Source organism: Nilaparvata lugens, chromosome 2 (assembly GCF_014356525.2).
Source record: "Nilaparvata lugens isolate BPH chromosome 2, ASM1435652v1, whole genome shotgun sequence".
Lineage (NCBI taxonomy): Eukaryota > Metazoa > Arthropoda > Insecta > Hemiptera > Delphacidae > Nilaparvata > Nilaparvata lugens.
The window spans coordinates 24,743,509-24,769,690 of record NC_052505.1 but is presented as its reverse complement, the minus strand read 5'-3'; the positions used below and the strand labels follow the sequence as shown (position 1 = coordinate 24,769,690).

General features: G+C 33.6%; 1 protein-coding gene across 1 annotated transcript; it reads left to right on the top strand.

The window, feature by feature from the left end:
• Window positions 1–4,695: 4,695 nt before the first annotated feature.
• Window positions 4,696–25,739, top strand: LOC111048719 (maternal protein exuperantia). Its single transcript, XM_022334668.2, has 6 exons — window positions 4,696–4,965; window positions 6,697–6,983; window positions 8,158–8,312; window positions 13,922–14,105; window positions 18,571–19,038; window positions 23,090–25,739. Exons 2-6 carry the CDS (start codon window positions 6,705–6,707, stop codon window positions 23,348–23,350), a joined length of 1,347 nt encoding a protein of 448 aa, XP_022190360.2. The 5' UTR covers window positions 4,696–4,965; window positions 6,697–6,704; the 3' UTR covers window positions 23,351–25,739.
• The last annotated feature ends 443 nt before the right edge of the window (window positions 25,740–26,182 follow it).

The following is a 26,182-nucleotide window of genomic DNA, read 5'->3' as shown; positions in this document are numbered from 1 at the left end:
GATTGGTCATGTCTCCTACCATGAAGCCCAAATACCACTGCAATATGTCGAAGTAAGATCAAGAAGGTAGTGGATATGGTCAAAGATGATTTATTTTTTCAATATGCACCTATAAAATGGTATACTTGATTATTATTTATTAATACCACTTGATCACATGCTTTAGCAAAGCTTATAAGAGCTAGGGCTATTATGAAAATATAGTGAATAGAGAGTAATTTTGTTTGGGCTCAGACCTGATATTGCAAATAATAAATATATTGAACTAATTTCTATTTGATTAACTATTAACTCATGAAAACCTTTTGTTTAGCCTACCTATATAAAACTATTTCAATTACGGTAGCACTGCAGACGCAGTTCCATTTTAAACTAAGTTACTGTATAAATAAATTCTCAGTTTTATAGTAGCCGACACCACATTGGACAGTTGCTATAGTGAGGTCCACGTTATAATAGCAGTGGAGAAGGATAGGAGAAAAACCAGGACCTCCTAAATACCTATTTATAATAAATCTACATAATTAAGATGAAATATTTTTTAAATTACCTAATTATTAATTATACATTGTTAAAAGACGATCTGGCAACAGAGAAAAGCGAGAAAGAGATAGTGCTATCCGCTTTGTTGAATGATAGACAAGGATAGCAATAGCATTGCTAATCAAACACTGTCATTATAACGTGGACCTCACTATAGGTGTTATATGGTAATGGTAATATAGGAACCAATACCACATCTGGAAAGGTGTCGGCTAATTTTCTTCAGAGTACATTTTTATACCCCTCCCCAAAATATATTAAAAAGGCTTATTGCACAAAAATAATTATTAAAGTTGATATTTTTTTAGTTAGCCTTATCATAAAAATAGGCTAAACATTGATTTTTGAAAACTAATAATTAAGCTTTACAGGACTTTGTAAGAATGTTAGTTAGCCATCAATCCATAATACAATCAACAGCCTAAAAAATAAGAATTCTAAACAACTGGGGATTTGTTTTCTAAATGAAAGGCTGAAAAGACATAACTTCACTAATCATGGGTTGCATCTAAATCGATCTGGCAAAGTTATCTTTTGTAATAGATTGGCAGAGCTGATTGAAAGCCGTTTGCAATCCTCTGGTTTAAAAACAGTCAAAAAAACAAATAACGATTTTTTAGTAAATTGGCTCAAAACAGGGAAAGGGAAATAGCTACAAATGCTAGAGATAGAGTAGCACAAGATGGTAAGGTTTTTAGTATTTATCATCAAATATTCAGTATCTTCGCAACAAAATTGACAGATTAGAAGTATTTCTTAAACAGCAGGATCCTGACATATTGTTATTTTCACAGAGCATGGCTTAAAAATGAAGGAAATAAATCAAGTTAGGATTCCAGGCTATTCACTGAGATCAGAATTTTGTAGAGTAGCTCATAGAAGTGGTGGTGTATGTATATTCACTAGCAATGCTAAACATACCCAAACTTATGAACTGGATTTTGTTAAGAAGTTTTCTGTTGAGATGGATTTAGAGGTGACGGGACTAAGGTTAAAAATTGATGATCGATTTGAGGTAGCAGTGTTAGGTATCTATAGGTCACCAAATGGAGACTGGCAAAAATTTTGTGAGCTGCTCCATACACTTTTGGAAATTACAACCGCTCGTTTCACAAATGTTATAGTGGTAGGAGATTTCAATACCGATTTTGCCAGGCAGGATAAAATGACAGAGGATATTAGAGATATTATTAATATGAATAATTTAGAAATTAAGGTCCACGAATATACAAGAGTAACTCGAACTTCACAGACAATTATTGATAATATCCTCACAAATATAGAAGGTTGTAATGTCAGGTTAGGTAGCTCAGATCTATCAGATCATAACTATCAAATTTTAGATGTTAAGTTGCAGGGCCAGAATCCAAGCAGAAAAAAAACTTTTGTGAAAGAAATTCAGCAATATGAGCTAGGAAATATAAATTGTTTGAAGCAGGAACTGCTTCAAGAAAATTGGAGTACCGTAGTGTTTATAACAGTTGTAACCTAAATTACAAATATAAGCAATTCATTGATACTCTAAGATTTCACATTAGTGTATGCTGTCCAATAAAAAAAGTCAAAGTAAAAAGTAAATTGAACAAAGTAGATGAATGGATAACTGAAGATATTCTTACTCAAAGAAATATTGTTAGGGAAGCTTATGAGGAATTTAAATTAGTGAGGGATGTTCCGAGTGAAGTCAAATACAAATGTCTAAAGAAAAACTATGCAAAAGAAGTGAGGAAAGCTAAGTGTAAGAAAACAGCTGAAATATTAACAACTAGTACCAATTTTAACTCTGCTGTTTGGGAGGTAATTAATAGAAATAGGAGAGCAGCTCAAAAAGATACAGTTACTAATGTCCCTAGGATAATCGATGAACATGGAAATTATATGGATGATAGTATAGACATTTGTAACTTTTTCAATAAGTATTATCAACAGGTTGCATATAATCTCCAAAAGTCACTGAACACTAATACTTGTAATACAACTACATTAAATGCTGAGCCAATTGAAAAGGTATTTAAATTTCATCCATTATCAAGAGATGAGTTGTCAAGAATAATAAAAAATTTGAATAACAAAAAAACAGTAGGATTGGATGGGGTCTCAAGCAAAATTTTAAAAGAATGTGAAAATGAATTACTGGACCCTTTATTGCATCTCCTTAATACTTCACTAGAGCAGGGTATTTTCCCTGATGATCTGAAACAAGGAAAAATTTTGCCAATTTTCAAGAGCGGTGATTCTGAAAGAGTTGAAAATTATAGACCCATTAGTATTCTAAATGTAATAAGTAAAATTTTTGAAAGAGTAGTTTTAAATAGGCTATTGATGCACCTGGAAGAAATAATAATTTCATATGTGATGAACAGCATGGGTTCCAGAAAGGGAAATCTACTAAGACTGCAATAGTATCCCTTGTTGAAAGACTAATAGATATAATAGATTCAGGTGAGAAGGCAGCCGCAATAGTTCTTGATTTATCCAAAGCTTTTGATTGTGTGAACCATAGAATATTATTGGAAATACTAAAAACTGTAGGTGTGAATGGTATAGAACTAAAATGGTTTGAATCATATCTCATAGGTAGAAACCAGTGTGTTGAGCTTACCAAGGTGGATGGGAATGAAATAGTAAAAATTAAATCTCAAAAACTGGAGGTCCAGGCTGGAGTACCTCAAGGCTCAATTCTGGGTCCCTTACTGTTTCTGTTGTATGTGAACCAATTACCAAAAGAGTTAAAAGATCACAGAGCTCTGTTGTTTGCTGATGACACATCGCTTATCTTTAACAATTATTTATTAGATAGTCTAGAAATAAATGCTTTTACTGGAGTACAGTCAATTGTCCAATTCTTGAAGCAAAGGCAATTAACAATAAATAGTAAGAAATGTCAATTCCTACAATTCAAAAGTAAATATAATTCAGTAGAGGATAGAGAAATAAATGTGTTTGTAGAGGAAAATGAATTAGACCAAGAAGAGAAAGTAGCATTCTTGGGAATTTTATTGGACAGGAAATTAACATGGCATCCTTACATTGAGAGGATATGTAATAAGATATCATCTGGGGTATTTGTCCTGCGGCAGCTTGCTAGGCTGAATGATAAAAAACTACTGTTAACTGCTTACCATGGACTTATACTATCTCATATTAGGTATGCTATTTTAGTATGGGGTAATTCATCTCAACAAAATATGGACAGGGTGTTTAAGATTCAAAAGAAGGCACTCAGATGTATAGAGAAAGTGAATAGGTTAGACTCTTGTAGGCCTTTATTTAAAAAGCTTGGTCTATTAACTGTGCCATCTTTGTATGTATATGAAGTTGTAATGCATGTGAAAACGAGTGGTGTGATCCAGAATTCAGATGTTCATGAGTATAATACGCGAAACAGAGCAGATTATCATATAATGGGTCACAATAGTAGGTTATTTGAACAAAAACCAGATTATATTGGTAGGAAATTTTATAACAAGCTACCTCAAATCTTGAAAAGTAATGATGATTTGAAGATTTTCAAAAAACAAATTAAAAAATATTTAGTTGATAGAGCTTTTTATAGTGTACAAGAATTCCTTTCAAACCTAAACTAGGTTGAACTACTTAGTGTTAGAATTATTATGTAATAACATGACTTGTCTTATACTCCATGACTGGAGTCTTTAGGACGTAATCTTAAAAAAAAAAAAAAATCATGGACAAATGAGCTCTTACAAAAATTATCTACATGACAATAACGCATTATTTGCAAATGTGCAGACTATGGCTACGTGTTCAATCTTCCAAGTTTTTACCGAATAAAATAATAAAGAACTTCAAATTATGTTAAATGTAAAAATATTTGTTAGTTCTTGTACCATTAAAAAATATATAATAAAACATCTATTTTTTCTAAAGCACAAAAGCAAAACACGTCAAACACTATAAAAATATTAAAATTAAATAAAAAATCTATTCATGATTTACAAGTATTGTTCAAATCAAAAAAGCATTGCCATATCCCATCTATTAATTATTAGTAGCCTAAATTCAAAAAGGCTCACAAAATTTGAGATTGAAGAAGTTTTGAATAATTGGCGGTTAATAAGCTAATAGTTTAGTAGTTGACCGGTAGGTGGCGATATCCATGCTTAACAGCTGTTGCCTCTTGTTGACCATGAAAACTTGCCAAATGCTAAATTGAATTGTTTGATTTTGATGGTTGACAATTTCCACGTGTGGATAGTATCTTTAGGTGGGAGTTCTCTAGATTATTATTAATTCAATTTGATAAAACCGAGTATCTTATCATTGTGCAGGCACCGACAAACATTTATCATTCCATTACTTGAAAAGAGCTATTATTCCTCCTCTCTCATCATTACTGTAGAGTTGAATCGTGGAGTACTTTTGATTTAAAAAACGTATTAGCCTACCTAGGTAAAATAGGTAAGTATCAAAAGTAGCTTTATGTTTCTAATGTTTTAATTTATCAATAAAATATTTTTCTTTAATATATAATTTTTCATTTATACTGGATTAGATCAAACACTGCAGAATGTTTAAAATATTAAACTGACGATTCTTCAAACTTCATGTTTCTAAAAGCCTAGCCTAATCTGTGTATTGTTGAATAATAATATCAATAACTGGCAAATAATTATTATTCAGTTTTTTACTAAACATTGATACAATCTTTTGTAATACAATTTAATTATTTAAAAATTGAAAATCAAGTAAGTTACCGGCCTTCAGCGTTGGGATTGTCTAACCTAAAACAGAAATTGTGGTAGAATGCTTTTAGTCTCCTCTATTTAATATAATATGTTATGGTAATCTTTTATTTCATTTCTTCATTAATCTTAATTGTTGAAAGCATTATATTTCTAAAATAAATGGTAATTTAATAATGTCTATTGTACCGTATCTTGGAACATCGTCGTTACGCGTGATTACTTTGCTAAAAATAATCTTGACCAAATTTATAAAAATTATTATCGGTACTCAAAAGTATGGGTTCAGTCTTGTATCTGGTGTGGATATTATCAATATTAAAATTATAGACTACATTAAAATATCAAATCACACATAATATTATTTTTTTCCGAGTCTAAAATGTCACGTTTAAAAATGCATTTAAGGTAAACGAGTAGGTTAGGGCGGTTAAATTTTTTGCTTTTAAATTACAATATTTTAATATTCAAAATAGAGTGAAGCCTACAGTTATCATTCTATAATGTAAGAATGTCATGTCTTACATTTGAATGTAATGTGTTACATTTGATATTTTTAATGTCGGTAATAGATCTACTTACACCAGATACGGAACTGTCCTCGGACGTATTTAATTAGAAATTGTGTTTTTATGTATTTAACTTCAGTGTCTATAAGCTAACAAAGATATATGCAAAATTTTGTTTTCGAATATTTTTTTAACTCAAGCATAAATTGCAAATAATAATGATAATGTTTTTTATCAACTAAAGAGCTTTTACAAAGTGCCGGTTAAATTTTAACCGTGATTAGTTCAACAAAAACTAATTAGAGAAGCCGTCTTTTCAAAAACGCCTTTTCCGATTGGTTCTTGTGAAATTAATCACGGTCAAAATTTAACTGACTTGTGCAACCGGGTCATAGAGTTTTGTTATATTTTATTCTAGGAGGTAACCCGTGCTCCGTAAGAGTCTATTTTAAAACTTGACAATCGAAAGCTTGACGTAATGAAATCTTGAAAATAGGCCTATAACCATACCCAGTTAATTAAGAATCTATATGCAAAGTTTCAAGTTAATCAGTCCAGTAGTTCAAACGTGATAATGCGTGAAACCAATACCTCCGTAAACAAAGCCATAGTGCGTTCTGGTGACATCAACACAGGTAGGGATCCTACACAAATAAAAATTTTTGCTGACGTTACCATCAACCACCTGTCATGCACTATAGTGATGCGCCAAACATAATTTTCTTATCCCGTACGTGTGTGTAATACTTTATTATAGTATTGAAAATGGATTATTTGTTATTATATCCACAAATAAATAATTTTGTTCCGTCATTATTTAAATAATTGGTTTAAATACAAAAACCTTTATTATTTTCTCTTATTTTTAAAGTAATATCTAACTAATAGTAGGTTATTTATGACAGAAAATGTTGAATTTGGTTATTTTGTGCAAACAGCCGGAACCATGGTATCACCAACAGAGTCAGTGAGTCCTTCGACGACCGTTGCTGAGAAGAGTCCTTTGCCGGCCGGCCGATTCCGCCTGGTGGGTTGGGACGTGGACGCCACCGGACAAATGGTCACCGATGAGATCTGCCAACTGGCCGCCCATGTGCCCAGTGAGGACTTTTCCCAGTACATTATGCCCTACAAGGACCTCACCATCTTTGCGCAGCGACGCTACATGATGTACACCAAAACTATCGGCCGGTTCCGGGCGCTCAGGGATAAGACTAACCATAAGGTAATCTATTAGAGTGCTCTATTTCATTCCAAAGCATGCTGCACACAGGGACAATAGTAATTATACTAGGCTAGTACTAGTAGTGGTTCCACTAGTAATCGCGGAAACGCGAAATTAGGAATGAACATTTGAATTTTGAAAATTTCTAATTACGCGTTCCCGCATCCACTTGTAGATATCTTGTGGATATTGTTATTATCAGCGTGTTTGATACACACTTTGTTTTTGAAACTGTTTGCCCATTTCCATATAACCTTTCTTTACGCCTATTAATTTCAAGTATTGAATAACAATACTTCTTTTAAATTAGGCTACATACAATATTTGTGATTTCAAGAGTCTAATACTCTAAAGTAAAAGGAATCATTATGTTTCACAAAGTAATTAAATTTTTGCTTCTAATATATTGTGAATCATAATACACGGTTAAAATCATTGTGCTGTTGACAGGTATATTAATGTTGAAGTTACTTGTTGAAACTTGATATTATATAAGAACTGAAGTAATTTCTGGTAAAATTCTACTTATTCAAATGAGCAGAATCAATGAATGATTAATTGAAAAGAAAATGAATGATACTACCATAGAGAAACAATAGCATAAGTAGATAGATATCCCATGGTAAAGGGCGTTTATGTCGCAACTTTTACTGTTATCTCAAGCCAATAGTTCATGTAATTCTTTCCCGTGAAGCTGTGTGACAATGGTAGTCTCTCATATTGTGCCGTTCATACACTCTCCCCAACAAATCAGTAAAAATCGACAATAATCAACAGTAATCGGCTTGAGATAACAGTAAAAGTTGCGACATAAAATTATAAAATTATAATAAAATTATTTATCAACTTGAAATAAATTATGAAAAAGGTTGTTTTGTAAAAATGTTGAAAAGATGGTAACTTTGGTTATTTTTTACCTAGCCTATGTCAGCAATTACTTTTCAACTAACTTGGAATCACTCACTGTGAGTCTAAACTTCATGATTAGGCTATATCAATTTTTTTAATGATTAAAAACTTTCCAAATTTTAATATAGGCTATTACATTAAAAATATATATATATATATATATATATATATATATATATATATATATATATATTTGTCCTGTTCAACAAGGACAAATTATGTTTTTCAAAATGTTATGAACAAAGCGGTGCATTTTTGTTTGCAGATGCTTAGAACGAAAAGCGAGATTTCGGCTCTAGTTGACTTTCTGATGTGGCTGGAGAAAATAAAGAACCAGGAGCCAGGCTGCACTGGTCTCATTCTGCTTTGTCATGACGCCCTCGAATTAGCTCCTCTACTTTTGATTCAGGCGCTCAAGAGGTAAATTTATATTTAGAGGTAAATCAAAGTTAGTGTTTTTAAAAATATTAAATAATTAGTTTTTTGCCATTCATTTAGTCAAGTCATAGGAAATCAAAATAATCTTGATTGGCAACACGTATTAAAAGATGCAAATAATTGAGAGATTGCATTTATTCAAATGCTAATTAATACGTACATATAATAATCATTATGAAACAAATATCCAGATAAAGAGGGTGTTTTTTGTTTTTTGACATTTTTCATAATAATTATTAGGCTAAATGGATTTCCATTTCATAATCATTTTATACTAACTAAAAGGAAGAGGAATAGCCCAAGGTTACCTGATTCTTGCTCTCCCTATCATTATTTTAATGATGGTAAGAAATGAAAATAAAGAACTACTTATGAAACAAAGCATTAAAATTAATGTGAAAATTAAAAATGACGGTTACAATGTAAAATATAGTGTCTACTTATTTATTTAAATATTACATCTTTGTGATAAAAAGAGTGTTTTTATTGAATGTCAATTACTAATATTACATATCAATCACAGCACATAATATCCTGTCATGTCCTGATGAATATGTAAAATATATCTGTAAATATTTACTTTTATTCATGTCCCGATAAATTATGATAAGTATCATGTTCAGATTGATTCATGAATAATTATAACAAATAATCGTGATAGGCTAATCGAATGCATCAAAATATTGAACCAATTCAGTCGAATAATCTGTCAAAGCTATAAAAGATGAATGAATATTGAATGAAATCCTTTGTACTCTTAATTGAAATTATTTCAAGGTTAGACATGTCAAATTGATTACTAATGATTTGAGATGAAGAGTGAGTGATTCATTAATGATGGCGTTATCTTGAGCACTTGAAATACGTCAATTAATTTGGTTATCAGTTGCATATAATTGATTTTTATGAGCTATTCGTATTCTATTAGTTGTATTTTCTTGTAGTAAAGGTTTGAAACAACATTTACATTTTTATGAAACAATCATCTCAATTTCACCATTCTTATACATTAATCCCATCTTGCTATTCCAAATTTATAGCTCATAGTTGATATTATCTAGTTGATATAGATCATAGTTAATATTAGTAAATAAATTCTAAAAATTATTTTTTTACGAAATTTTTAACTTGTTATTTTAGTTTGATTTTTGATTAATTTGAGTGTACAACAGCGAATAATTTTTTGTTTTTATAATTTATCACATTTTACATTTAATTTTCAGTTTGTATTCTATTTTGGCGTTGAGTCCAGGTTAAAGAAATTATTTTTTCAGATTTATAAAAGGTACGTGTGCTTGCCGTCTAGGTATTCGATTGCACTTTGGATTCTCATGGACTGGAAGGCTAGAATAGTTTGTTAACTAGGCTCTGGATGACTGGTTGCTGGTTCCAAAATCTTAAATAACTCAAATTGAACTTCTCTTAAACTTTTATTAACGTTCTTCTATAGTGAGATACACGTTTCAAAGTCAGTAGATTTCATAGGGGACCATTATTATCCCATTCTCCACTGTCTCTTATAGTAAATGGTTGTTATACAAGTCATGTTGATTCTTGTTTATAATAAGTTCAAATATTATAAACAGTTCAAATGTACCAAAAGTTCAAATATAACAAACATCTCAAATGTTTCCAATAAAATATATGTTTTCATGATTTAATTAATTTTCATAATTGAAATAAAATCAATATAATCAATCAATAAATATTATGGTAGTCCATTGTATTTCTACATAGTCTCCAAACATGACTTGGCCATTTGGTAACGTTGCGGAGTTGAAGAAGGATGCAGTTATCACCTTTGCCTAACGATAGACAAGAATAGCAAGCTTTTTTTATTAAAAAAAAATTAATCATATGCTGACTTTGAACGTAAAACACACTATATCTACAGTATATGCATATTTGATTCATAGGTTATGATTTTTTTTATCTTATCATATTTCATATAAATATTCTTTCAACTATTTTTTTGAATCTTACTATTTAGACTATATTATCCCGGCCTTGGAGAAACGTTCAAAATTATTACACTTGTATTGAGGTCCTAAAACAACTTGTTAGGTAGTGTAATCAAACTATACTTTGTAGAGCACAAGGCCATCTTTGCTGAACACAGCACCGTAATCTGCATGCGTAGGTAACGTCTCCGTTCAGTTACATTCAATCAACACCGTTATTAATTTGTGATGACTGGTACTGAGCAGTGTGGAGTGTGCAGCGTCGTGTCGTGGAGCAAACTGTTATTTGGGTTTCTTGTTATTGGAATAATAATATAATAATGAAAATGAACCATCCTATGAAGAACAAATCAACTATCCCATTCAGATTTCGTTGAGTTTTCCGATTGCCGGAAATCCATGCTGTACTAATTATTAGTGCACCACGAATGCAATAATAATAAATGGTTATGGTTGATGATAATTTGATATAGATTCTTCTTTTCAAAGACTTTATTAGTTCCTATTTCTGCATGTTTGCATCTCATTTCTTTTTTAATTTTCATTTATTCAGCATAGTTTTAAGTTTTTGGCTGTTAATGTAAGGTTATGTAAAAATATCTATTTTTATGAAACATTTGCTGCGGTGTCATGGACTTCTTATTGATGATTATAAGGACCAGGATTTGGGACCAGGACTCATTATGACTGCATGAAATAGATTATTGCTCATTTTTTTATTGAGAGATATTTTTTCTTTAATTTCACTTGGTAAACATGGGCTCACCATATCCCCAGCAGAAATCTCATAAAGGTTCTAATTAATTTACATTTTTCATTCTTTACATAATCACAAGCCGTATACTTATAATTGGGAAAGGATAAGAGGCCAGGCCCAAAACTATTCTTGTCCCAAATTTTGATAAATAGTGAGTTAACAGGTGTCGAATTAAGCGGGCCATTCACTATCCGATATGTTGTCCAAATTTTTTATTTAATTATTATTTATTACAATTTAGTTGCGTAAAGCCACACATTTTTGAGCAAGGCTCAAGTGGCATGCAAAATGTCAAGTTCAGGATCGGGATCCTGAGAATGCGTTTCAGCACTCCTCTATTGTATAGGGACATGCCTCTACCAATTTCCTGGTTATCTTAAATAGAAACACTTTATAACCACCACACAACCTAATATCCTCTAGAATACAATTATAAAACTTCAATCCTGAGTAATACGGCCCTTTTTCAAGTAGAGAGATTCTATGAATTGGGAGCTGGAACAAACATGCATTTCTACCTCGAGTTCTGTATGCATGATTAATTTGGTCAACATTGAAAATTTCTGAATTTTTGAACACAAAAGAAACCACTTCCAAGAAATAGATAGCTGCAACAGAAAGAAGCTGGAGTCTCCTGAGTATAGGTTTACAGGAAGAAGAAGGACTCACTCCCTCAAGAACCCCAAGTGCTTTTTTCTGCATTTTGAAGCATGTGTTCAAATAGTTCCTTCCTGACCCCCAAAATAGAATACTAAATCTAATCAATGATAGGAAATATCCATGATAGACCCTTAGAGCTGTCGTAATATTTGAATTTGCCTTTACAGTTCTCAGAGCGAAGAGAGCATGATACAGTCTTTTTTGGAGCTTTTCCACGTGGCTATCCCACTTCAAGTTCCCCTGCAGTTCCACCCCCAAAAATTTTGTTTTTTCAGAAGCAGGATAGTCCCATTACCAGTGGATCATTATCATTCCCTCTTGCAGAAAACTTCGCAACATTGGTATTACTCATATTCAACTTTAATGAATTATCTTTGAACCACCTGTTGATCTGTTGTACAGCGATCTTAGCTTTTTCCATGACTTCCTGATTATTGTTACCTTTAACCAAGATTGTTGTGTCATCAGCAATTGAATCCCTTCGACGTCGGAACGGGAATGGGGGTTTTTGTGGGCGGCGCGGATGCTGTCGTCGGAAGTGAACTGTCCAACTGAGTAGTCCGACCACGCAAGGTCAGCCGCCTAGTTACGTTCGATTTGGAACGTGAGTGGGGATATTTGCCAAACCAGTGGTGAAAGATGGCCTAACTTAGATGAACCAAATTGTTGGAAAGTGAATGACCCGTTTTAGACTTTTCGGCAGTTTAAGTCCAATGTTTCGACCAAAAATGTAAACTAGGGACTATTTACTCTTTCGACTAAATATTTGTTCATATAACTTGAATCTCATTTGAATGATAGTTTTAACGTATTATAAAGTACAGAACAAGTAGACCTTGGAAAGTATTTTGAAAACATACAGTTTTGTATTGAAACACCTATAAAAATTATCAACTTGAATTAGATTAATCTATTTTATAGTAGTGTGTAATACATTGTGATGACGCTGCAAAGTTAATAAGCTATCCAAGTCGAGCTCATTAATCTAGCCTCTGTATTAAAAGTAATTTTTAAAATGATGTATTGCAATATAGTGATAATTTTCCATCTTTGAATCCATTTATTATTTCAATCCAGTAAAATTATATAAATTCAAATCTAATATAAAACACTCATTTTCATCAACCATTGTAGTATTTTAATTGGGAAATAAACATTTTTACCCGAGTTTGATACATATTGGGGTTTTAAATATGAATTTATTGATTTCATTTCGCAAAATTTTATCACGAATTTGTTAATGATGTTGGTGCATGCTGTTATGATATTTTAAGAATTGGAGTGGGTTGGATTATGCTATACGCTACTTGAATGGTTGTACAAATTTATTTTTCCTTCAATTTAGAGCCGGTTTCCGAGCTCGGGATTTAGGTAAGCTCTAGACTTTAAACAGCTGGAGTCAGAAAATAAACTAGGCTTAAAAAAAATGAAGATAAAATAATAATAATTATTATTGAAATCTTACACAGTTGATCTATATGGAAACATAACTTCCATTATTCCTCAATAATTTTATTCTATTTGTATCTACACTTCTGTCCTGTGAGATCTATTGGCCATTTGTTGCTGGTAATATTTATTAGTAATTTCGAATTATCCAGACTCTGCAAGTATATACAAGTCTGTGAATTCGAAAACATTTTAAAAGGCTCCTCAATCTGATTCAACATACGATATAGTTGAATGAGCTTTTTAGCACTTTTGCACTTTCTAGCAATTCTGTCGAATAAATATAATAAGCTTAATCTGCCTACATAGCAGTTATTTTAGAAACAAAATTTAAGGATATAAATAAAGATATAAATCTGAATACCCTTTTAAATTATTTTATCACGATATGTTTCGGCTACTAATGTCATTTTCAAGTCATGCCATTTTTATTTAAATATTAAAAGTAGCCCTAAAAAATACGATAAAATTTATTCACAAATATGTGATTTATAAACATTTTATATTTAATATAAGTCGAAACATATCGTGCAAATTTTAAAATGAGTTTATTCATTAAAAAAATATTTACATTCTGTTATGAAAGGGATCCTTTTTTGAAAGGGGTTTCTTGACAATAATAATTACCTAATAGTATTGTTTCTCACAGTGTTGATTTATTAACCTTGATTTTTTGCATTGTTAAATTCTGGCAATAAAGAATTGAATTGAATAATTAGCAGTTGCACTATTGTTTAGTGGCTGATGTGTAATGCTGTTTGTAGGTACGACCTGCTGGACCGATTCTCGAGCATAGTGAAGGGCTTCGGCAACTGCTACGCGTTCGTGAAGTTGCGGTGCGAGTCGAGTGTGACCTCGTTCACCCTGAAGACCCTCTCCAAGGTGCTGTTGGACAAGGAGGATGAGCAGACGCACAGCGCCAAGAATCGCGCGCGCATTGCTTACCAGGTAGTCTATTTGAAGCTATTATCGAATTAAAACCAAGGTCTATAAAAACCAGGTCAAGACACCCATGTTCCTTATGGAGCGACCATTTTGTGCCTTTTTTATGGCGGTACATTTAAAAATTCAATTTGCTCGTAACAAAATCATGCATTTTAAAAACAATATTCTGGTTTAGATAATATGCGAATCTAGGTTTTTGAATAATGAAATTTCAATGATAAATGGTTCAATAATCTATTTATTTATTATTAAAAATTGTTCTTATTCTTGTAACATGCTATGATTCTTAAGGCATTTGGACAAGAGGCTAATCTCAAAAACAGTTGAAAGTTCCCAATCAATTTAATCTAAAAATCAACAATTCAGTTCCTAGTTGGAATCTGAATACTATTATTCTGTCGGAAGAATCTATTTTATTTTACTATTTAAAGCCTAGCAATGTCCCTTGTAAAATATTACAAATAACACATGATCTTGTTTACTCTATAATGATAACAGCTGATAAATTTGAAAATTGGTGAACTAGAACCCCACAAAATGGTGATTTCGCTATGCATCACGGGATCGTGTCATGACCTGTATCATAGCCACCTCTAATACAAGGCCCCGGCTTACGATATTGCAACGTCGCAGTGTAGGCCTGGAATCTAAAGCTGCGTACACATATACGCGCCTCCAACCCGCACCGGGCACGCTCCGCCCTCGTACCGCCCTCGTTCCTCCATCGCACCGAAGTCGCTCTGCAGTCGCACCGATCATGAACGTTACGGAAGATGTTAGCTCTTCTCGCGTTCCCCGGTCGATCCACTCTTGTTCCCCGGTCGATCATCAATCGCTCTGCTGGAGTGACGTTCGGTTGCGGAGCAGAGCGAAAGTCTGTACACACCTTTATACCTGATTGGTGAAAAATATCAGCTGGTATTTTTAAAAATCTTTTTCACCAATCATGTATTAGATTCTAGGCCTACACTGCGACGTTGCAATATCGTAGGCTGGGGCCTTGTATTAGAGGTGGCTATGCCTGTATTCATAGACCTTAATTAAAACAACCTCCGACTGGGAAGGATATGCAGAGCAGAGGGAGATCAGCCAATTACTGTGATGAATAGAGTTATGGAAAGAAGTGCAATTGCCAAGTTGTCGATCAGACTCAGTCGATGTAGTGCTTTCAGAGAGGAAACTAGGTATGCGTATAATGAGGTGGTGTGAACACCCACTGAAGACTACAGAACGTTTTCCGCTTTAGCATGGCAACATTGCCACCGCTGTATCCCTACTCTGTTCGGCATATCCCTCAAAGTCGGAAGTAGTTTTAAAAATAGACTATAGGCACGTGTGTGGTACAGCACAATATTTGCTAACATTTTAAACTTGCATAAAAACGATGCAACACTCTTGTGAAACGGGAACAGGCGAACACTTGAAAATGTGCAACCACTAGACAAGCATACAGGGAGTTTATGAACCCCCTATCAATACTCTAGGGCATTGTTCCTGGGTAACAAACATATCTAAATATCATATTTAAATATTGTCCGGAAGTCTTCAATTACACAGCGGTCATTTCATTTTTTCACCTATTATTTTTTACTAAATAATGGTTGAACATACGAAATTGAAACTTTGCACAATCATTTATAACAACTAGTCAAAGCTACAAAAAATAATGATAATTTTTCAGATTCATAAAACAAAATGGCGGCCATTTAAATTTTTGTTTCTCAAATAACTCAGAAACCGTTGGTTTTACAAAAAAATTACAAGTTTAACTTTTTTTTAAGATTGGACCAATATTAGCTGAGATATGGCAGCTTTAGTAATACGACACCGCTAGGGGTTGATTTCAGTGCATGCCAAGGCATGCGGCTAAAGTCTGCCACAACAATGCAACAGTCTCCGTCTGCTTTGCATGTCATTTGTAAGCTATTTTAGATTATTTAGCATGCACTGCAAATAACCCCTAGCGGTGTCGTATCACTAGAGCTGCCATATCTCAGCTAATATTGGTACTAAAAAAAACTAATAAAAAAGTTACAAAAAAGTTATTCTTGTAATTTTTTTGTAAAATCAACGGTTTCTGAGTTATTTAAGAAACAAAATTTCAAATGGCCGCCATTTTGTTTTATGAATTTGAAAAATTATCATATTTTTTTGTAGCTTTGTCCAGTTGTTATAAATGATTGTGCAAAGTTTCAATTCCGTATGTTCAACCATTATCTAGAAGAAAAAAGTGAAAAAAGCAAAATGGCCGCTGTGTGTGTAACTGAAGACTTCCGGACAATATTTAAATATGATATTTAGATATGTTTTTTACCCAGGAACAATGCCCTAGAGTATTGGTAGGGAGTTCATAGACACCCTGTATATTACAGTATACAGGTTAAGCCGGGGCCACACTTGGCATACTACGTGGATCCTACTCATGTCGATTAGGATGTGAATCTCAGTGTGTAATTCAAAATGTGAAAGTGGCACCTAACCTAACTACATTTTGACTGTCGTATAAATTAGAATTGGAACCGTTTTGGGCTTAAGCCTATGGTACCTTTCTGAAAGTTGTGTCAAATGATTGAACAAATAAATAGAATGTATGACTTTTCTGTGAAATGGAAGGGACTGGTCAGATTGCAGACAGGTTTACAGGATTACACAATTTATTGAAGTCCGATGTCTTTTTTTCTTTCATGAAGTCATCCACGTGTATGATTGGAGTGGGATCGTAACGCTGCATGAAGCTGAGGACGCATCTGTCAGAAGCCGATATTTCTGTTGGGTGGAGGGGTGATAGTAGGACATATCACGTGACGGACATGTGTGGCATGCATTATTCTAGACCGTTGTCATCCGTGAATTCAAATAAAGCTCGATAGCACTCCGATCAATTAACAAGAAATAATTCACCAATTAACAACAGTGTTACAAGAAAATAAATAAATAAATTTTTGTTAAATAATCGGCATGGCTAGAAAAAGAAATCTATTTTTTATAGAATTCAAACATTCCTTACTATAGTTAACATGATCATGGATTACAACGGTCTAGAATGAAGCATGTTCCACAACCACCCCTCCACTCAGGTGTAGCCCCGGCCTTCATGCAGCGTTCCGATCCGACTCATGTTCGATATTTGTGTGGGATGGAAGGATGATGTTGGGACAGATCACTTGTACGAGGGCCATTTATTGTTCAACCTCCGATTGGTCATAAATAAAAGACGAATGTATATAAAAGAAAAATTTTTCCACTAAAAGCTACTTGCCCTTATGATAATTATTATAATTGCCGTGAAGGTCAAGTCATTTTTCATAGCAGTAGACCAGCCTACAAAAATCCTCTTCATAAAATGCTGACGCCAAAATGAGTTTAAGTGGTCTATGACGTTGTTGGTGCTCCTCGTTAGTTTGGAAGCTCTGCCTTCAAAGTCATGTCTTGAGTTTGGGGGAAACTCCAAGTTTCTATTGAGTGACCAAGTCGAATTTGTATGGTGGGTGATCGAAATATCCCATTTGATTTGCTAGAGAAGCCGGTTGCACTATGAGGCCGAATTGTCATTTATAAATAATGACCCTCGTACATTAGGGACATGTGTGGTATGCAGCATTCTAGGCAATTGATATCTGTGTATCGGATCCGAACGATACATGACAGGTGTGGCCCCGGCTTTGTGGAGGTTATAGTTTGGTACTTGCTTGGTGTATATCACTTTCATTGAAAAGCAAAGAGGCTGATTGCAAGTAAATTCAAAAGGAATCGTTTTTCAACTACCGTAAAATCAGTTTTGGTTGTTTTGTATTGTGGGGTACTTTTATCCACTGTTGTGTGTGTTCCAATTTAATTCGATTTCCCCATTTAAGTTAATGCAGGTTTAGCCAAATGAAAAATGCTTTTGTGAATTTTTGGTATTTAGAATTTGTGAAATCATCATGGATGATTGAGAAAATTTATGATATCGAAAATTTAACTTTATTTTTCTAGTACTTTTCAACTTACAGAACCATGGTTTCATGTTGAAATCAACAAACAAAAATTGAAACAATTTCAGAGTGGTGAGTGGCCTGGAAAAGTCAGGGAATTCCAAAATTCTGGTGAATTGAGGGATAAGTCAAGGAATTCGTTTGAAAGTCAGGGGAAAAGTTGCTGTCTTTCAAATAGCATTAAATAACTTACCTACATTTTTATATAAATTCTCACTATTTGAAGTTGGGCTTATTTAAGGTTGAGTGGTAGAGAGGACTTGAAGTTCTAACTCCGCCAAATAGGGAATTTTCATTTGAATTGTAACATGATTTTGTGAGTGTAAGATCTCAAAGTGTGAAAACCATTTCTACGTCATCAATTTTCTCAATAATTGGTGCTGTACTTGCGCTCAGGCTCTCTACTTCTCCCTCCTTTTCATATTTATTTTTTATCGTTGGTGCATCTTGTTTACTTTTTTGAATAGTTGTAATATGTGATTGTTTGGTTGCAGTTGGTGCAGCACCTGCGCGCCGGAATGGTGGATCAGTCGGGGCCACTGGTGAGCGACCTGGGCGAGTTGGCCCAGTTCACGTGGACTGTCGCCGACAAGGAAGCGAAAATCGCGCCGCGACTCGAACTGCTGCAGCGACACCAGTCGCTTGTGCCCCTCTTCAAGTCGTCTGCCGAGCGACCTGCGAACGGCAAGGCGACATTGCCCGAGAAACCTGCGAACGGCAAGGCGATAGTGGCCGAGCAACCTGCGAACGGCAAGGTGACAGTGGCCGAGCAACCTTCGAGTGACAAGGCGACAGTAGCCGAGCGACCTGCGGGCGACAAGAATGGTCGCGGTGATAGGAGGAGAAGTGGTGGGGGCGACCGACGCCTCACCCTGCAGGAGAGACGACGCGCGGTGCAGCTGAGGAGTCAGCTCATTGAGGCCATGATCGATTACGACACTTTGCAGAAAACTTGGACTGAGGTACATGATAATAAGCTTGGTTTGCTTCATTTATAGCAATTCATCAAGTCTATTTGAATTTCAATTCAGATTTTCAATTGGAATGTTACAAACATACCCCCAGTTGCACGTACGTCTGTTAAATATGGACATTAACGCTGATTAACAAATTAGCGTTAGTTTTACGGATTCATTACCGTTCCACAAATTTTAAATCCCGATTAAGTTTTCCGGTTAAATAACCAAGATTTTAACGGTTTCACAATCTGGCAACACTGTAATGTAACCGACAGATGTTATTATTCTGAACAAATGGCACAAATTTGAGCTTAAGTTATTGAAGCGTTGACCATTCATTAGGCATGCGCCATAAAAATGTTCTGTCTGTCGCTAGTGTCAAGTGCTATCTGCAGACGAACCAGATCGAAAACTAACCTCAAAAATCAGAATTTAATTTTGAATGCTAATATCAGCTAGATACATTTCTCTATCTTATTAACGGATGAAATTCATTCATATATTTAGCTCATACTTTGAATTTTGTAGTTTTTTTACCAAAAACTAATTGGAAGACAGCTATCAGTAGGTACCTAATCGACGTTAGTTGGATTCAATTCCCCATGAATGCCCTGTTGAAAATCTTTTACATCAATTAGTTTAACCGGCGCTATTTTTCGATTTTTACCTTTGTGCAACCAAATTTTCTTCATTTCAACTAATCGCCGTTAAAGTGGTGACAACTAATCAGAATTAAATTTTTTACGCCGGTTAGTTTAATCGGCGTTTTCGCTTGAAATTTCTGTCTTGTACAACCAAAATGCATTGGTTAGCGCTAATCTCGATTAAAGTATAGCATTTTATAGTGATTAAACATTATCCGACATACCTGCAACTGGGGGTTAGTATGTTGATTTTAGTTGAAATAAAGATTTTTGGTTAATGTGAAGTATCACAATATAGAATTCAAAAAGATTCCATTTGAAAATTTGGTACAAGTTTAGATGGTAAATTTAAATTGAATTTATTCAATCAATCAATTTATTGCAAAAAATTTTTCAGTGTTGGGTCCTGCTAAACCCTTTTTTACTTTCCTTGCCCTATTACCATAGGTAAGGAAAGTATTGCTTTCCAAAAAAATTAAGGTTCCCCAATTTCCAAATTTCTGTAAGTTTCAAGGTCCCCTGAGTCCGAAAAAGTGGTTTTTGGGTATTGGTCTGTATGTGTGTGTGTGTGTGTGTGTGTGTGTGTGTGTGTGTGTGTGTGTGTGTGTGTGTGTATGAGTGTATGATTTGTGCGTCTGTTTACACGATATCTCATCTCCCAGTTAACGGAATGACTTGAAATTTGGAACGTAAGGTCCTTACACTATAAGGATCCGACACGAGCAATTTCGATCAAATGCAATCCAAGATGGTGGCTAAAATGGCGAAAATGTTGTCAAAAATAGGGTTTTTCGCGATTTTCTCGAAAACGGCTCCAGCGATTCTGATCAAATTCATAACTGAAATAGTCATTGATAAGCTCTATCATCTGCAACATGTCCTATATCTGTAAAAATTCCTGGAGCTTTGCCCCATCTATGCAAAGTTTGATTTTAGATTCTCAATTATCAGCCTTCATATACAATTTAAACAAAAAATTTCAAGTGGAAAAGATTGAGCATGAAAATCTCTGCAATTAATGTCCAGTAACATTTCCACATAAAATTGAAGATAAGCTTAAAATCCGAGAAAATGTGATTATTAAATTGCAAACTGTTGGCAACTGTTGGTTCTATTAAATCATTCACTACGAAGAGATAGCAGACCTCGTGTGTCTCCAGCGTTATTGACCTATCACCAGCTGTCTCATATCTTTGAATAGTAGACTTGAGAAGCGCGAGTACACTAGCGTCAGGTGATCAATTTTCATAACGGCAAGGAAAGTTGTGTGAGTGCACCACACCAGATTTTTCAGCTGGTGCCATTTAAAAACATAATTATAGTACAATTTTGCCCTAAAACTAAATATATCGAGCTACAATATTATACGAATTCAGTAAATTGTGCTTAATTACAAATCATTTTCGAAAAATAAACAGTAAGCTAATGAAAATAAAATCGCCAAGGGAATCACAATTGAGATTGATAGTTACTTATTATTTTTTAATAGCTTGAACAAAAATGTAATTAAACAGTTCAACAGAAATGAAGAATTAAGAAAATTGTATACTAACTTCTACAATCCATTTCCATCTGTACTCTAGTACTAATATTGTTAGATGTATCCTTGTATAAAAAATAATTGGGCAAGAATTTCGTACTGTTGATCAAAGATTTCAACCCTCATGCTTTCAACTAGAGCTAACCAGCTAACTAAACTTATAGTTGCGGTCTCACAAGTTGATCCCTGGGCCGATTCACCCCTTCTACAGCATCAAGACTACTGTGCATTCAATAACATCAGTCCCCAGCTGAGTTGTTGTCAGCTATTCGAGTCAACTAGTCTAGCAACCCGTTATTTTTGAGGGTTACATTTATTTTGTCCTCTATTTCAAATTGTCCAGTGATTCAACTGTTCGTTATTTGTTTTTATTACCTAAAATTATCAAAACATTTCGAATAATATCAACATATAATTATTGTCATAATATCAACATATTGTCATTTAAAAGAAAAAACTACTCTCCCCAAACTCTCTTTTTACCTTTGAAACATAATTGAGCAAAATCTTTTAGGCTATGTTATCTACATCTAATTTTATAGGCAAGACCAAGGTCTATAGAAACCAGGTCAAGACAACCGTGTTCCTTATGTAGCGGCCATTTTGTGTTACTTTTATGGCGGCACATTTCAAAATTCAATTTTTACGTAAAAAATAATGCATTATAAAAACAATATTCTGGTTCAGATAATAATGTAAATTCATGTTAGTTCATAATTATATGTTATAAATGGTTCAATTATTTACTTATTATTAAAAATTGTTATTATTCTTTTAACATATTATAGCTGTTATGATTCATAAGGCATTGGGGCAAGACAGAAATATGCGAGGCTAACCTCGAAAAGAGTTCAAAGTTCCTAATCAATTAAATCTAAAAATCAACAATTCAGTTGCTAGTTGAAATCTAAATACTATTATTCTGTTGAAAGAATTTATTTTACAATTCAAAGCCAAGCAATACCTCTTGAAAAAAAAATTACAAACAACACATCATGTTGTTTAATTTATAATACAGCTGATAAATTTGAAAATTGGTGGACTAGAATAACCCAAAATGGCGATTTTGCAATGTAGCACGGGATCGTGTTATGGCCTGTATTTATAGACCTTTGGCAAGACAAATTGAAATCTAGCTGATCTGAGGAACTCCCGTTTTTCATTAGGACTAGAAACGTTTGGCATGAGCAGTCGGCTTCCTTCAACTTGTGCACCAAAACATAGGGATCAACTTTCAGTCCACATGAATGAATTAGTGAGATGTGAGATCCACATTATAATGGCAGAATTTGATTGATATTGTTGTTGTTATCCAGCGTTATCCTTTTCTAGCTCTGCAACGTTCCCAGATCCACTTTTTAACATAAAATATACGTTTTTTGGAAATATAATTTATTAACAAAATATTTAATCTGAACTATGAAAACTGATTAATTTATCATTGGAAAATATATTTTATAAATGTTTAAATATAACTTAATTGACTATCGTGAACAAGGATGAACAGTTGATATTGCATCTGATCCACTATCAGCCATCCTACATAGAAGGCAGTAGCAATGCAGAGAATCGGCAACGCTGTTCTACTATCTTTCTCCACTGCCATTATAATGTGTACCTCACTATAGTCATGCATTGTTACCATTTTGATGGGGTCGGGGTATTCTAGTAGAGATGGCTGTGATGTATGGTTTTAGTGTGACACTTTAGTATGACACTTTGTAATCTGTATTCGTTATATTGAATTGTATTTTTATGTATTGTGACATGGTCCACTATATTTTAAGTATTTATCTACTAATTGATATTTCTATTCTACTCTATTCATAATATTGTGCGTTAATAATTTGATGTTTGTTTGGTGGGCCAGGGCAAGAAGGAGAAACTAGTGGGCCTGCTGGAGTCGGCACTGAGCGAGTGGAACGAGGCTGACCGCAAGGAAATGGTGGAGATAGCCGTGCGCCACTTTGAGTGTCCGCCGCTACTCCCCAAGGCGGGGCGTCGCCGTCGTGGATCCAGCAAGTCATCCGCATCCGCGCCGCAAACCCCCACCTCCTCCTCATCGTCGCCCTCCTCTCCTCCTCCCACCAACGGACACAGTGTCACCACCACCTCCTCTCATCTCATCTAAAGTGCACCTAACTACTCTTTGAATTGTTTGCATTTTATTTTGTGAGTGGTGGCACTAACTTTAAGTCTAACGCCCGGTTGTAAAAAAGTCTGATAAATTCTAATCATGATTAAACTCCACGAGAACCAATCAGAGAATGTTTTTCTGAGAAGAAGGCTTTTCTAATTGACTCTCGTGGCATTTAATCGAGATTAAATGTTAAATTTTTATCACGATTAAATTTCACGAGAGTCAATCAGTGATGGTTTTCTGGAAAGGAGGTTACTCTGATTGGCTCTCGTGTCATTTAATTAGGATTAAAAGTTGACAGACTTTTGTGCAACCAGGTGTTAGAGCTCTACTTCTGAATAAGTAGTTTAGAGTTGTTTTAAAGCCACTTGTAGACAGGGAAAGTAGAGACTAGAGGTTGCTGGTAGACAGTGCTTGTCAGTACGTCACTTTCACCAATTTTTATTCAATCCGACTGAATGGAAATTGAAAGTGGTCAATGACATACTGGCCGACTGTAACTTGGCGTCTCAATTTTCCTCTTACAAGCCGCTTTACATTCAACCTGTAACAGCAGCAACAAGTGTCTCTAAAGTTTCCCTTGTTATGGCAGTACTAAAATGTAGTCTGCTACTGTTAAAAGGTACCATTTACCAAGTACAACTCGCTTCTACTGAGAAATTAATTTAATTTTTTTCTAACTATTACTTCAATCTAAAAAAATATTCGAATTTGTAAGCTATAGTGTTGTACTGAGGTAGTAAGTGATGTCTTGAATTTGTGAAGTTTGTTCACACTAGTCGATTGTGAAGAGTTAGAAGCTCTTCTCAATCAGCCAATGATTGGAGTATACTTTAAGAAGTTCATGCAATCACTTGCATTACCTGGACACTTTATCTCTACTTTCAAAGAGTAACTTTCTTTTTCAAACCTATAATTCATTCTAGGTTGTGGATAGTGGATAGGGGTTTTAATCCTTATTTTCAGCCCTAGATTGTATTTTCATTTATCATTAACTTCAATTAATAATTTTCCAATTTATGTTGGAAATATTGATAAGATCAACAAGCTAGATTTATTTGTTATAAGACCCAGTGATTTTTGTTTTTGTTAAACTGTACCTAATTGGTATGTTATTATTTGTTAATTTATCAATACTATTTATTGTTTATTTTCATATCCATATTTTGTTGATGAATTATGGAAACAAAGAGTGCCTTAGAGCAGTGATTATTTTATTTATGTTCTTTCATCTATTTTTCGAGGAGTATTAATTTTGTTGAGTAAGATTTGATAACTGATATGATTGTATTATTGTCATTCACTATCTAGCTATCTTCTAGTTATAATTTGTATGACATTTATGTTATGTTTAATTGACACAACTGTTGTAATATTTGAGTGCAATATTGTTTTAGTACAGTATTTGGGTGGACTTCGTATTATTTTGTTATGAAAAATAGTAATTAGTTGAGTAATGAACAAATTACTATTCTGCTAAAGAATATTAGCTATTCACATACTCAATACTTTTTTTCAATTGATGTGGAATAATTGAAATAAAATGTGGCTGTATTGAACATTTTTGATACAGTGATACTGATGAATTTTCCAATATCATAATTATTGGAATACTCATATTGACGGTAGTAGTTTTAAAAATGTTTTAAGATAATAATCAAAACCTCCAAAATTGAAGGTCTTAAATTGACAAATTTCTAATTCTTCATCGTCAAAGCTTTCATCGAGTCGAAACTTCACTTTTCGGACGAACATCCAAAATAACAAATTCAATTAATTTTTCATTCGATTTCAATTTTCATCCAAAATTCCTATACTTCTGGCAAACAATATTAATATCCGCTGTAAGCTGTTCCTTCAGAAATCAACTTCTTTCTCACTTACATTCCTAATGATGTTCAATTCCAAAAATAATGTGCAATGTTTCTTGTCATCAAGTACAAATTAATAATTAATTTCAATCAAATTACTAATGTAGAATATTCTTAGCTATAATTTAAGAATATTTTTGTCAATTACGAAATGTGGCTGTGAAATGCGTTTCTAGTCAACATATATTAATATAGAAGATGGTCCCAACATTTCAGTATTCGCTTTTCATTCTGGTAGTAAAAGGTATTGCAAAATTAAATTTTGATTCCAAAGCCAAAACTTGAATATATTTCCAATTATTTTTCGTGATAATAACTGGGAAAAGATGAACTAGTAGGAGTACAGTAATCTGAAATAACATAACATGCGTTGAAAAATCATTTCAGAACTTGGCCATCTTGTTTCTCTTCTGAATTTGGTTTTATCAACTTTGCCTTTGTCAACATATAACAAGTTATTTGATCAGTATTGTAATGAATTTTCTATCAATAAACACAGTTGTGACTAATTGATTGTACATTTATTTATCAACAAAAATACCTATTTATGACATAGGTAATAGTTATTTATGTATCGTACCTTATGGAAGGCATACCGGTAGTTAATTATTCAACTTAGGTACCAGAGTATTGAATACTCTATTGAGTGAAATAGTAAGTTTATTAAGTTCACCTTCTCACACATGAAGGAATGCAGATTGTTTTGTCCTACGCGTATTGGGATTCAAAATCCCTTAACAAAATTTATAGTTTCAACGTAACAACTAATACTGATAAAAGTAAGATAAGTCTGGTTTATAATTTTGGTGAGAGGGTTGATGTTATGATATCTTTTACAAAAATAGGAAATATTATTAAAACATCCAAAGGTCTCTCTCTGCTTAGAAATAAAAAGTATTTCTCTCTTGAAGAATGGAATAACCTGAATGTGTTACTGGATTCTAATTGTATA